Source organism: Sprattus sprattus (genome assembly GCF_963457725.1).
Source record: "Sprattus sprattus genome assembly, chromosome: 7".
Lineage (NCBI taxonomy): Eukaryota > Metazoa > Chordata > Actinopteri > Clupeiformes > Clupeidae > Sprattus > Sprattus sprattus.
Window position 1 is genome coordinate 29,190,054 of NC_137926.1, and position 14,468 is coordinate 29,204,521.

Sequence of the window (14,468 nt, forward strand, 5' to 3'; positions counted from 1 at the left end):
GCCAGGCCCCGAGACAACCAGGTAATACACTCACACACACACACACACACACACACACACACATACATACACACACACACACACACACACACAGACTAAGACACATTTCAAATTTAGGAAGTAGTACGTGTGTTTAGTCTTTCCAATTGTTGTATGTCATTTCATTGTTGAGTATAGAGTCTAATGAGTAATTAGTGAAATTAGCAATGCATGTGTGGAAAAAGCACATTTGGCTTTTTGAGCCTGAACCTCTTCACCTCTGACAGAATCACATGCTGTCCCACCCTTCATCTGTACTGCACACACATACAGCACACTCACATCAGAGCCAGCCAAATAAGGTCACTCAGTGCCCAGGTCCAACTACTCTCAGGGATGCTTTATGTGTGTGTGTGTGTGTGTGTGTGTGTGTGTTTGTGTAGGAGTGTGAGCTGCCCGCCTGTCCTCGCTCCGCACCCATCCTCAGCACAGTGCGGCCCTTAGTCCCTGGTCAGTTCCTCACACAGTGGAGATATGGCTCCTGGGCTACGGTATGTTCAAAACAATAACACGCACATTAAGCACAAACAGACATACAAACATTAGGGGTGTAAATCTTTCATGACAAAAACGATTCGATTCGTATCTGGATACATGAGCACGATACGATACGAGAAAAGATGCATGTTGATAAAAACGATTCAGTACGGCTGCACCGTATTTCTGCACCGTATTTCTGTTGTGGTCCCTAAAAGTTAAAAAAGCATAATATCATTCTATAGGCTATAGTCCTATGCAATTCTTTGTTAATTATGTTTAAATATGTAGATTATTTGTACTATTTATAATATGCTGCTAATACTATCCTATTTATGTTAACTGCTTTTATTTGTATTCCATTGCAACTTTAAAACAAGTCTAAGGAGCTTGTTGTTTTCATGTAGCCCTGGCAACTAGCTGGCATGAATAACATGCACATGAAATGAAACTTGTTGAACTCACCTCAACATGTCTATTAGAGTCTATTTAACCCAACATGGGCAATGCTGAAATCACTGTAACAGATAGTACAGCGTGCAAGACGGTCATTGTGATTTACCTTTATAAGACAGGGGTACACCTTTGTATAGTCTGTTGTAAAATGTCTTATATTTTCTTTTTGGGGGGCACTGTCCCTGTGCCATGGTGCCCCTGTTCCTAGATACACTGAACTGATTAATTCGGTTTGGCAGAAGAGATAAAAGCCCGTCCACACTGAAAATTGATTGGTTGACTTACCGAAACAGGCTAATCAGGATGCTCATGAGGCACACACGCACACTGCCTCACACACACACGCAGTCTCTAGGTCCCTCTCCCTCTCTGTCGTGCGTGCGCTACACAAATGCTAACGCGGTTTGGAGCACGTCCTTCTCGTGTGCGCGGTCTTGTTCGCTCACTCTTGATTCCGAAAGATTTTAAGTAATTTGCGGGCATCAGGGAGTCGTTATTAATATGTGGGAGACTCCCGGAACTTCCGGTAGACTTGGGATGTCTGCACTGGCATTTGCACTGTTCATACAATGCTTATAGTTATGTTAGGACATCATGATGGCTCGTTTTCGGAATCATGACTATAAATGTTAAACATAATTGTTAATGATAAAAATATTCTCCTATTTATTATTTTATAATTATTTAAATCAGAGGATGTCTGTAGAAACACGCAATCTACAACGATGTATCTTCCTTGGCTGAAGTAGCTAGCATAGCATCGGCCATTGAAAATTAATAGCGATGCTAGCATAGCATTGTTGAGAATCTGTCATTCTCTCCATAGACATCATATAGGTAGACGCCGCCTCCACTGCTTCTCGGCGAAACGCGTCGCCGCCATATTGTTTTGGGAGCTCTCTGACGCCAGAGGTCGGTCAGACGTGTCAAACAAGCGCAAGTTGCCAGGAGCTGCAGTTTATCTGGATAAAAATCACGATAACCTTTTACATTTCGCAACCAATTTCATGGAGTATTCAAGGGTTTATGCTCTACGTGAAGTGTGTGAAAAAGATTTGCCTCTACGTTACTTTGAATCTCGCTAGTTAAATCGCCAGCATTGGAGGGGGCGTCTACCTATATGATGTCTATGATTCTCTCCAGGTCCTTGCGTTAATACTGAAAATACAGCCTGATTGGTTTATGCTATGCGGGCTTTGGCCAATGACAGGCTGTCTTTATTCTGACTGAGATAAAATGCAACAGGCCAGCGAGTGTTTTGTGTTTAAAAAAAAACCGGAGGGACAACCACTTGTGAACCGATTCATAACTTTTAAATCTGGCAAAGACCGGTTCATGACATTTTAAAACCGATACGGGACTTCACGCATCGATGTAGTCGTATCTTACACGCTAAAAACGGATATCGATACGTATTGGTTATTTTGTACACCCCTAACAAACATACATACATACATACATACATACATACATACATACAGTGTTTACATACAACACATGCAAGCAGAACATAGACAGGCAGTTACTTCAAGCACACACACACACACACACACACACACATACACACATACACATACACATACACTCTCTCTCACTCACATAGCACACATTGTTCGAAAACATACACATTACAACTAAAACTTACACTGACTCCTTGAACTCTCACTTCTGGGTTTTCAATAAGAAAGCAGTAAATCTCACACCTCCTCAAGAACACCTGCAAAAGCAGAGCCACATGCTCCCCGCCTCACACACACACACTCACACACACACACACACACACACACACACACACACACACACACACACACACACACACACACACACACACATACACACAGAGACACAGACACACACACATAGACACACACACACACACACACACAGAAACACAGACACACACACATAGACACACACACACACACACACACACACACACACACACACGCAGAGAGACATACATTGTGACAGTGGGAGGTCTGTGTGTATCTTACTTTACATTGTCTCACCCTGCAAATGAGAAGCAGACCGGCTCCAGACAGCGGTTTCAAGTTTCTGGGATGTACCCAGCCTCATCAGACCATGACACCACATCATGTCAGCCTGCATGTCAGACTGATGATGTGTCTCTTTTTGTTGTTTTTGTTTGTAATGGCATCCAAAGAATTCTCAGAAGCGCACGAAGATCCCTATCCGTTTATGTGTACACTATTGAAATAGCGGATGTCATTGATACATGATTTGATGTTTACTGACTGCCTTCCTAGAGATTGCATTAAGAATTCAGCATTCAACGTTTGAGTCTCCGCTTCAGGAAGACAGCAAACAGTGAAGCTGGGCCTCTCCAAGGGCTTGGGTTGTTTAGATACACAAATGGCAAATACACACACACACACACACAATAACACACACACACATTAAGCATCACATCCTCACACACCCACACACACAAACACACACACACACACAAACACACACATAAACAGACACGTCTGGCCACACCTAGATACAAACTCCTCCTCTGTATCTTCACATGGGTATTGCCCTGTCTTTCACAATGAGTCCAAAGGTGTATGATTAAGTGTTTCAAGAGCACTGAAACATTTCCGCCATTTCAAGCATTTCTGCCATTGGCCAATTCCAGACAGAATTCTTTTCAGGTTTGATGTTTTCGTTTTTTTGTGTCAGGGTGTTTTGTTGGTGATATTTGTTGAAGGATTTATCACCCTGCTTTACAAAGTAAATGAATGACAAACCACAAGATATCCCTAACTAAGGCAGCTGTTCGTTGAGTTGCCTGTGTGCCCTGCTGTATGTGTGATGTGTGTGATGTGTTTACGTGTGTACACTGTGTGTGTGTGTGTGTGTTTCAGTGCTCGGTCTCCTGCGGGAAGGGAAAGCGTGCTCGCTACGTGAGCTGCAGGGACGCCCAGGGAGGCGTAGCTGATGAGTCCTACTGTGCTCACCTTCCCCGGCCCCCGGAGACCTCCACCTGCTTCAGCCCCTGTGGCCAGTGGAGACCTGGAGAGTGGTCTGCTGTACGTACCCTCAAATGAGCCCCTTCAGTTACGCAAATCAACACCAACAACAACACTTAATTATAATAATTATTATTATCAATAGTATTGGTAGTAATAGTGCAGGGGTGGCCAACCCGCGGCTCGCGAGCCGCATGCGGCTCTTTGCCGGCTGACGTGCGGCTCGGCTCCAGCTCGAGTGCTCACTCACATTTCTCTTGGTGTACAGAATTTTCATATTGTAAAACAAATATCTAAAATGCATATTTTGCACGCAATATATTTGGAAATACAGACAAAAAGTCTGCCCGATTTGAATGGGGTATTTATTCATGTATATTTTGTCATCACGCGATCTTGAGAGATGTCTTCAAGTAACGTTAATGTTCCAAACATGAAACATTCTTTCTAATGTGTGCACCCAGTTTCAGAGAGTTACTAGCCAGACTAGCAGTAGCTACTGATAGAATGCCATGGATCCAGCAAAGCGTAAAGCTAAACGAAAATATGAAGATACGTTCTTGCCTGAATGGGAGGAATTATTTGCGTAGCGAAATGGAAAACCCCTCTGCTTAATATGCCAGACGTCACTGTCGCATTCTAAAGCCTCAAACTTGGAGCGCCGTCTCTCCACACACAATGCTAACTAACATAGCTCAGGAGTTCCTAAAGGCACAGAGATGGGCAAGCACAAGGTACATACTTTGAAACGTCAGTCAGAGAAACAGACTCGGTTTTTTGGAAATGTACTCTGAAGTAGGCTACTCTGAAACGGTCACGTTGGCATTGTATCAGGTGTCATTGAATATTGCTCGAGCAAAAAAGTAATATAGTGAGGGAGAGTTTGTAAATTGAACAGAGGATATCTGACATTAACTATAATTAGCACCTATCTCAACAGGTGTCTTCAATATGTTTATTTTTGTGCCATATTTTAAATCTACATTCGTTAATTTCTCTTCCTGAAACCCACTAGAGGACACTATTTAAAAGGTTATTTCCAATAAAAGGTTGGCAACTGCTGTGATTAAGCTCTTCTCGAGGCACAGTCTGTTCCAATGCTTTGTTTTGATCACAGTTATTGCAGAAAAGGAGGCCTCACTTAAATATGTGGAGGCAAAGGGTAGTAGCTGCTCCTAAAATTTCTCTCCCAGGTCAGAGTGCTCCTGCTTCACACACATCCAACACAACATCTCAGCAAATGTCTTCAATATGTTTATATTTGTGACATATTTTAAATCTAAATGTGTTAATTTCTCTTCCTAAAACCCACTAAAGGACACTATTTAAAAGGTTATTTTCAAAAAAAATCTTATGGGGGAGCATGCCCCCAGACCCCCCTAGTTTTGCTTGGTCACAGGGGAAAAAAATGGTTTTATGTAGGGGCTTATCCCCCCCAAAAAAAGTGGGATCCTAGATTCGTGAGGCTCTTTGAAATGGTGTTGGATTTTGTTGTGGCTCTTTGAGCTGGACTGGTTGGCCACCCCTGTAATAGTGCATTTGCATGTATACAGCTGAACTACTGTAAGCATACAACGTATACAACAATATACAGTATGTACTGATCTAAGGATCTTCTGTACTCTATTTCTTCTTTTCCTTTGCTATGTTGCAGTGCTCTGTGACATGTGGGGCTGGGCACTCCACCCGCCAAGTGGTGTGCAGCAACTACCACCAGCAGGTGGACGAGTCCTTCTGCCACCCGGACGAGAGGATCAGCACTCAGCAGGAGTGTACAGCCAGCCCATGCATCTCTGCCTACCAGCCACGCTCCAACAACCCACCCTACTCCCCACACGACCCAGGCTACCATCCCGGCCACAGCACCTGGAATGTGCCCTCAGCTGCCAACCAGTGGAGGACGGGGCCCTGGGGAGCGGTAGGTTTTTGGGGGGTGTGAAGATGGAATGCATTATATGGGAGCTTCTACTGTAGTCTCACACACTCAGATTTATTATTAATTATTATGAAGGAGCTTTCTGTAGTCCGGACACTAGTGTTTACAATCGATGCTGCATTCCAAATTCAAACTCCCTCCTTCCCCTCCCCGAGACTCAAAGCTCGTGCTGGCAAGATGATCTCAACATTAAACTTTGACAATGGCAAGCAATGGGCCTCATTTATAAAACGTTGCGTAAAAACCATCCTACATTTTCTCTAAGACATTTCCTGAAATGAGCGTAAGTGAGATCCACAGTAAACAGACGTACACACAAAAAACACGTGTACGCCAATCCTTCGGTTATAAATCACAAATGGTCGTGAAATTGTGCGCAACTGAATCTCCGCCCTCAAAACGCCCCTATTTAATCTAATCAGCATATTATCAATGCACAAACAGAGCGCATCCTCAATGCATAAAACTCTCTGTGACTGTGGCAAGCAAGAAAGAAACATGTAAACAGAAGAATTAAAGTGAGGCTGACATCGACGTTCTGCTGATGGAACAGCAGATGCGGGCCAAAACATCGTTTGAAAGCCTGTCTGGTGGCGTAATGGCAAAAGCAAAGTATGTGAAATGTAGTAGACACGTCTCCGAAGCACCAGTAGCCGCATCTACGGCAGCAGCACCATGGCTTTGGTGCGCTCCACTACCCACCACGCACGGGCATGTGCTGTATTGAAGTGGGCTTCCTAGGCTGTTTGAGTGTGCACAATCTGGATGAGAATACATTGGCAACCCTGTTTTACGCAGGAAATCCTCTTTCACGATTTGCTGTTCCTGGGCACTGAATGGAATTCTTATTGATGCGGGCATAGAGGGATAATATTGAGGGATTTTATTGAGGGATAATACTGCAAAGAACATCGGGCAAAATTCTGCTTAATGATGACAGGGATGCGGGCATATAGAGGGATAATACTGCAAAGAACATCGGGCTAAATTCTGCTTAATGATGACGGTGATTGCTCGACTGGTCTCCAATTTCTCCTCGGAACGTTCCTGTAGCCAGAAATCCAACAGCCAAAACCTGAACGTGTATGGCCTGGTTGCATCTGGTGCGCCTCTGTAGACGAGAGGCCATTTGGGCACAACACTCTCGGCAAGCGGTACCTGCTTATCAGCCATACATCATCTTGTGTCAAAAGTCTGCGCAATCACGAAGAAACCCTTTCTCTCCTTATTGCGCAGTTGGCAATATCCTCTAACAACGCCAATGCAGCCATATCTCCTAATGAAAATTAAGCCACTATTAGACTTTCTATAAGCTATAGATTGAGCGAAATGTTTTACACTTGTGAAATTAAAACGGAATACCTATTAGGCGTGAATCTGATTCATGTGTGAATTGTTCTAATAGTTTAATTGATTTAATTGAGCGAAACATTAGCCCTAATGGTGACGGTGGTGCTGACGTTGATGAAACTGCGTGTCGGCACTTTGAGTTCTAAATTCCTGCAGTACTCCAGTATTGCCACAAGGAAATGTACTTACACGAACTAAAACCAGACGTAGAGATACGTCCTTTTCTACGTCTAAGACGTTTTTTATAAATCTGTACTTAGACGTGGATTTGATCGCACGCATAGTCTAAGATCAGGTCTGTGCGTAAGTACGTTTTATAAATGAGGCCCAATGACACGTCCTGCACTACAAGTGGATCAACTTATGTTTACATTCGCAGTGTTTTTATTTCTTACAAATTATAAACCCGTTCATATAATTTTTTTATATTCTGTTAGTTATACTCTGTCACATTTTGATAAGTCAATGTATAAACCACGGTTAATAGTCGGGAAAATACGGTACTATGAGAAAAGCCTTGATTTATAGAAGCTGAAAAAGGTAGGCGGAAAGAATACACGTCATGATTGATATGATGACATGCCTTTTTATTAGGCCAGTGTCTCTCAAGAAGTTAAACAGAACAGGACAAAGTGGTACAGCAACCACAGTGCAAATCAATGAAACAAAGCAATTCTGTTTAGTTTTAGTTAGTAATGCCTTGATACTTTTTTTTAATTTAGTTTTTCTGTATTTGAAACATGAACTTGCTAGTTAGCCAGTTTTCGTTAACTGTAATAACACTTGTGCACACACATACAGGATCATATTTGTGTAGACTGATGAAAACCCCAAACCAACACACACACAGGCCACATGCCCTGAGGTGTTCCATTTTGTAAGTGTGAGCAGCAAGCCTCTGACACACACACACACACACACACACACTTCCCATCGCCACTCACTTTGGCCTAATTTGGTCTGATTCACACCATTTCCCTCCTAAACACCAGTAATTGGAGGCAGAGTGCTCTAGCCTGTATGAGTGAGCGAGCACTCTTCAAGGCTGCCTGTTTGTTTGCTTATCTCATCTCGTCTCGGCCGCTCTTAGGGAAAAGCCTCTCTCATAGTTTCCACCCATCAGCCTGCCTGCCTGCCTGCCTGTCTCCGGCTTCATCTGCTCCCAAGCTGGCCCACAGAGGCGCAGGGTGGAGTGCAGACTGCCTGCACGCTGCCTGTCATCCGCTGGTGCACTAGAGCTGGTGCATTAAACTTCCTGACCTAAGCAGGGCTGTGTGTATGCTGGTAGAGAGGGGGCGTGATGGAAAGGTCACCATGCGTGGATGAGAGGGAGACTTTTTCTCAGATGTAGAGATGCATGTTTGCATAGAACTCACACTGTGTAAATACGCATGCAAGTATCCTTACAAGTATGTGATGCACTATTTCCATTTGACGTACGTAGTTTGGATTTTGACTGTTTTCTGATGCGTTAGAGCTGGTAATATTTGCAGCTGTGCCATTGGTCCCTGCACTCACAAGAATAACTGTGGATTCAAATAAATGAATAGTTTAGTCCTTTGCATAAATATGCATGTGAAGAGAATATGACTCGTGTGCATATGCAACACTGTTTGTGTATGAGTGTATCTGTGTGTATGAGTGTGTCTGTGTGTGTTTATGGCTCTTTGTGTGTGTCCTGACTCAGTGCTCCAGCACCTGTGAGGGAGGCTTCCAGCGGCGTGTGGTGGTGTGTCAGGATGCCGAGGGCCGCGGGACCAACCACTGCGACGAGCGGGTCAAGCCGGACGAGTCCAAGCGCTGTGACTCAGGCCCCTGTCCACTCTGGAACTATGGCATCTGGGGAGAGGTGAGACTTCTGAGGGCCTTCGATCTCCTGGGGCCTCACCAAGGGCTTGGTCTCCCTCGTTCTTGATACAGTTTAATTGGGATACTAAATGAATGTTTACCAATGCTGTTTTTTGAGAAAGTCAATAAACATCAGACAAGCTCATAAAAGTTAACACTTTCAAATGGAAAACTAATTTTAAAAGGAATGTGCTCGGGTGTGGGTTGTTGTTTTACCGCTCATTATTTCTGAAAACATGTTTTCTCTCCCACTCTCAAGTTCACGTCACGTTGACTGGACTGTTTTTCTTTGTGTCTTTCTTCTAACTGTCTGTTGTGATACTATGTTAATTTCCTATTATTTCTCTCTCCGCCATCTTGTGCATTTCCTGTTTCCCCTCTATCCACACTTGCTTAATGTTTTTTCCCTTCTTCCAGGCCTGTGGTTCTAAGATACCCTTCTGTTCTGTCTTGTCTCTATCACAATCTTTCACTCTTCCTCCTATAATGTCAATTCTTTTTGTTGTCCATATCTCTCCATTTATGCCTGTGACATTAGGTTAGATCCTGTCCAAACTTCCTCTCTTTCACCCTCTCATTCTCTCTTTCTCAGTCTGTATTCATAGTTTCCTCATTGTGTTACTCACTAATTCCGGTATTCTCTCTCAGTGCACGCAGACGTGTGGAGGAGGCCGGCGCACGCGGCTGGTGGTGTGCCAGCGACCCAACGGACATCGACTGAACGACCAGAACTGTGACGTGCTGGACAAGCCGCCCGATGTGGAGCCCTGCAACATGCAGCCCTGCCCGGGCAGCGCTTCCTGGCACAGGCGACCGTGGAAGCCGGTACGATAGTATTCCTTTTCCTTTACCCAAACCCCCCCATCCAATCCCAACCCCACCAAATCGTTCCCCTTTGCTCCCTTTCACTGTGGTGCGTCCCATGGCGCAAGTACTTAATTACAGGGAGTGTACTTCTGGCCCATACCTTGAGTGTGTGTTGTGTGTGTGTGAGTGTGTGTGTGTGTGTGTAGCCCTCATGTGCCTATGGAGTGCTAGTCACAGCGTCTGCCCACCCAAGCAGCCTTGACACTGACATGGTGTTAATTAGAGGAGAAACAAAAAGCAAGAAAACACTAAGTGCTGCTCTCCACCAGGATTCATTAGAAACACATGTAAGCAATCTGCAGCAAGGGGCTCCAAATGAAAGACTATAAATTAGCAGGACACTTCTGTCCAACCACATATTTCTGTAGACAGATGGGTAATCTAAACGATATTTACCTTCATTTGTGAAGGGTGAAGTAAACATCTGTTGTGGTAGGTGCCCCCATCTCCCCCTGTAATCCGAGTACACAAGTGTATATTTGTGTATAAGAGTTCTAATATTATTACCTTTCAAACAGCAACAAATCCTGTATATTATATTGTGAATCTTGTGTACAGTTTGATCAGTGTTTATGTAGTCTGAAGTTTTATTTTTTATTTTATTTTTGTAACTTGAACTATTTTATATGTCATGAGCTTACTATTTTTATTATTATTTTTAACTGGTGCTCTTGGTAAGACCTCTTGTTCATCATCTGAAGCCATAGCTGTTAGCCTATTATGGAGGTGAATTGCGCATCGTCTGCGTTTTATCATTGTTGTATTCTTGTTAAAAACTTTAAGATTTAAAAAGATAAAACATACGACGAAATATGAATTTAAACACAATATGGAGGAATTTCCTCTTCCCCCTACATCTGCATATCATTGCTTCCAGTTAGTGCATTTCTTCCTAAATTAGTAATAATCTTATCCACTTGTCAACCCTATTTGATATAATGGATTGATAGAATCATTTCTATTTATTATCAATCACAGAGTCATTTATTTAATGTTATTTACAACATAAAAAGGAAATAAACAGCCTTTGCCTCTGCCAATATCAAACAGGCCATAATTAATAGTTTGTACAGTATGCGGTGCATGTAGACACGCAGAGACTCATGTGTTGCCAGTGTGAAAACATGCATTCCCAAGTTCACTGTTGCCTTTGTTTCCATTATTGAATCATTTCATTGTGGAAAATGTCCCTCAGTAGGATGACTGCCCTAGTCAGGGGGATTATTGTAGACTGTTTTCAGCATGACACCATAACAGCAGTCTCCTCCATCTTGGACAGCTTTAGATTGATTTCAGCTGCTTGATTCTGCTGTTAGATGCAACATGTGTATGAAATGCCGCCAGTCAATCCACTGTGAGATTTTTTTTTCATGCGTATATTTATTTACTGGGCAACATTTGAAGTTAGATTCAGTGTTTCAACATGGTTGAGTTTTTTTCAACTTCTCTTTTGAAGGATGAGTGTTTCAATCATTAACAGTCATAGACAGTTATCATTGGCATGGGAACCCATAAGGTAATACATTGAATTTTGTACCAAAATTCTCTCAGGAAGGAGTCAGACCTGCCTGATCTGGAATTCCATCATGCAGTAATGTAGCTCGGGTGTGATGGCTCAGATTATGAATCAAATCAACTGGTGCTAATTCATACACAAACACTTCTCACACACTCACACACCTCATATACACACGACACACAAACACAAATGCTAAGATGTCTGTTGAAACACAGAATACCTCTTTTTTTCAGTGTGGTCATTTGTTGCTGTTTTGCATTATATATATATATATAAATATAAATATATTGTGTTTTTGTTTTCCTGGGCCAGTTTTTTTATGTTTCTGAAGGATTTATTTCAAAATGAGACTTATTTATTTGTTTACAGTAGGTGATTCACAAGGTCAACATGTTATTTTGTTCTCTTATGGGTGGGGTTTTAGGCAACTCTCTCTGTGACCTTCATGCAGTAAACTCTACTGCCATCCACTTTTCCAAACATCTTCCTTCAATTCCTTATTTTTTCCTGTCTTCCATCCACATGAGTCCTTCTTCGCATGTCTCCATCTTCACATTCGTATCTTGCTCATTGCCGCACTTCTCTGTTACGCGTGGTGTTTCTCAGCCATGCCTCTGCCCGATAGCTGTCTTCGCCTAGTGGACCTTTATATTGTCAATTGTTTTGTCTGTGTTACACCCGTCCTCAATGGTTTTCTGTGCTTATTTCAATGCACATGCAAAAGAAAAGAAAAGAAATGTTGAATAGCCATTTTTTCACTGTAAATTTATTAAAGATACATAAAGGTTGTGTAATTTTTGTGTGGTCTTTGCACATTGTATCATCCGATGGTTCTAGGCAGTGTATATGGATTGTAAAGCAATAAGGGTGGGGTTTTATTAACCTTTATTTAAAAAATATAGCTGGGCACTTATTGAAGACACTTAAAGCCAAACTACACTGGCATAATAACAGCATATTCTACCCATGTTATTAGAACTATTAAATGCAGTTGAATACTTGCCAGAAGGGCTGAGATAAAGTCATAACCTGTGCTAAACATGACAAAACAAATACATTTTTACGTACGATATTATACTGTGAGGCAATATAATATTTAAAACACTGTGTAGCAACATTCAACATCCCACTACCTGAAATCTGTATTCTATAAGATAAACAGTTTAAATTAAAACCATCCTGAACATCACACATTGATAGCATACAGTATGTGGTGATCCATACCTGTCACTCAAACTGACTAAAAACTATACTTCCGGAGTAATAGGAACCAAGCATATTCAAGCATAGTCTTTACTCAATAAGGATCGACAGGAGATCGATTTGTGAAATATAGAGGAGAGAGAGCTACATTTAAGGAGGATAAGTTATTTGCCCAGACAGAATGTCTGCAAACCTGATAAGCTATTTAACTTCCATGATGAAGTTACAGTACCTATTTAATAATGGCATGTGACTGCTGAACCACCAATCAGTGGAGTTCTTTTAGAAGAGTTACAACTGAAATAACACTTTTCTGCTTTTATTAGCGTAGCATGCCAAAGTGTACTCATACATGGTTGCTTATTGTAGCCATTGGTGTAAAGACCATATTAGACACAGACTTTTATTATATTATTCTCTTCATTATTTATTCTGTGAACTCCCCCAAAAGAAAACATACCTTCTCCAAATCAAACACTGGCCAGAGCATATGTTTACAATTTCAGGAATATGGTTCGCTGTAATGCATTTGGCAGCAAACATTAAAAGTATTGCTTTTACAACAGTAATTGGCATTAATCAGAGCTGGCAAGGCTGTTACACTTGAGAAACACTACAATGGAAAACTTGCAAAACGGTTGTTTATTGAGAAGAACTTCATATGAGGTCGTTATTATAGAACAGTGTGTTTGAAATAGAAGACCCAATGGGCATTGCTTTACAAAGACATTTCAGAAGAATCACATTTATAACTAAATTTAATTTCTGGAATTGCACAAAAATGTGTTATCTCTATGCATATTAACATGTTTAAATAGCATAATTGTAGTGTGTGTGTCAGTTTAATGGTTTATAGGAGGTGAAACATGCTATATAAGAGACATACATTTAAGCAGCTGAAGTATTATGTGCGATATAAACAGTGATGTTTTATGGTTAATATTAGAGCATGTATTTATACATTCACCATTTAGTCATAAGTGATATATATCTGCCAAATATAGACATATTATATAGGCATTCAGGAATACAATTATTATCCTTGTAATTTTGCCAAAACGTGTCCTTTGAAGCTGATCTACTGTACATAAAATAAGGAGGCATCTCCTATCTATGAAGCCTTGTGTATGCAATATGCTTTATCCAGCTATGCCCTTTAGAAAGCATCCAGTTTATTAGAGGCTTAGGATCTGTCTGGAAAGGAAGGAAATGGCCTGGTTTTTGTAGGTTTTTATTTGCGTAGCATTACTAGGATGTTTCTCAAAGCTGCAAAGTAAATCGACCTTTCAACCCAATGAATGAGTTGGTACAGTTATGCAAGACCTGTTTTCACACAGTGGGGCCCCCCTGAAACATGTATAGACCCAGCCTCCTCCAATGCAGGTTTTAGGTCATTTGTCCTTTTTTATGCAAAAACTTTTTGAGCAAATAACTAGATAGCAACTAGATAGCAAAACACTCTAGTTAAAATAGGTAGATAGGTTATTGTGAGTAATTATTATAATAGGAAGTCTGTTGTAGAGTATGTATAGGATTCCTGTGTAGAACCAAACAGATTCCTAAGCAATAAAAAATGTTTTGCTAGTCCTTATTATCTGCTTTTAAAAATACTTACCTTGGCACTCAGACATGTTGGTGATGTTGCATTGTTGCAGGGCATTATTGCAGCCTGCTGTGGCTACCCATTGTTTTTCTTTTTTCAGTTTGAATACAAAGGGAGGTAACCATCAAAAAACAAAACAAACGCTATTTCATCAGTTTGTACTTTGTATACTTTGTACTTTGTTCATGTATG

The 14,468-nt window shown here is 41.6% G+C and overlaps 1 protein-coding gene across 1 annotated transcript in view; it reads left to right on the forward strand.

Moving 5' to 3' along the window:
* LOC308368335 (A disintegrin and metalloproteinase with thrombospondin motifs 20) overlaps nucleotides 1-14,468 on the forward strand; it is a gene marked incomplete at its 3' end in the record, with an annotated part of 88,287 nt that overhangs the window by 55,041 nt on the left and 18,778 nt on the right. Inside the window, exons 23-28 of the mRNA XM_080842501.1 lie at nucleotides 1-21; nucleotides 423-530; nucleotides 3,846-4,010; nucleotides 5,605-5,868; nucleotides 8,924-9,085; nucleotides 9,733-9,909. The exon at nucleotides 1-21 is cut by the window's left edge and continues 99 nt beyond it. Coding sequence (XP_080698627.1) covers nucleotides 1-21; nucleotides 423-530; nucleotides 3,846-4,010; nucleotides 5,605-5,868; nucleotides 8,924-9,085; nucleotides 9,733-9,909 — 897 coding nt within the window. The remainder of the gene's footprint in view (nucleotides 22-422; nucleotides 531-3,845; nucleotides 4,011-5,604; nucleotides 5,869-8,923; nucleotides 9,086-9,732; nucleotides 9,910-14,468) is intronic.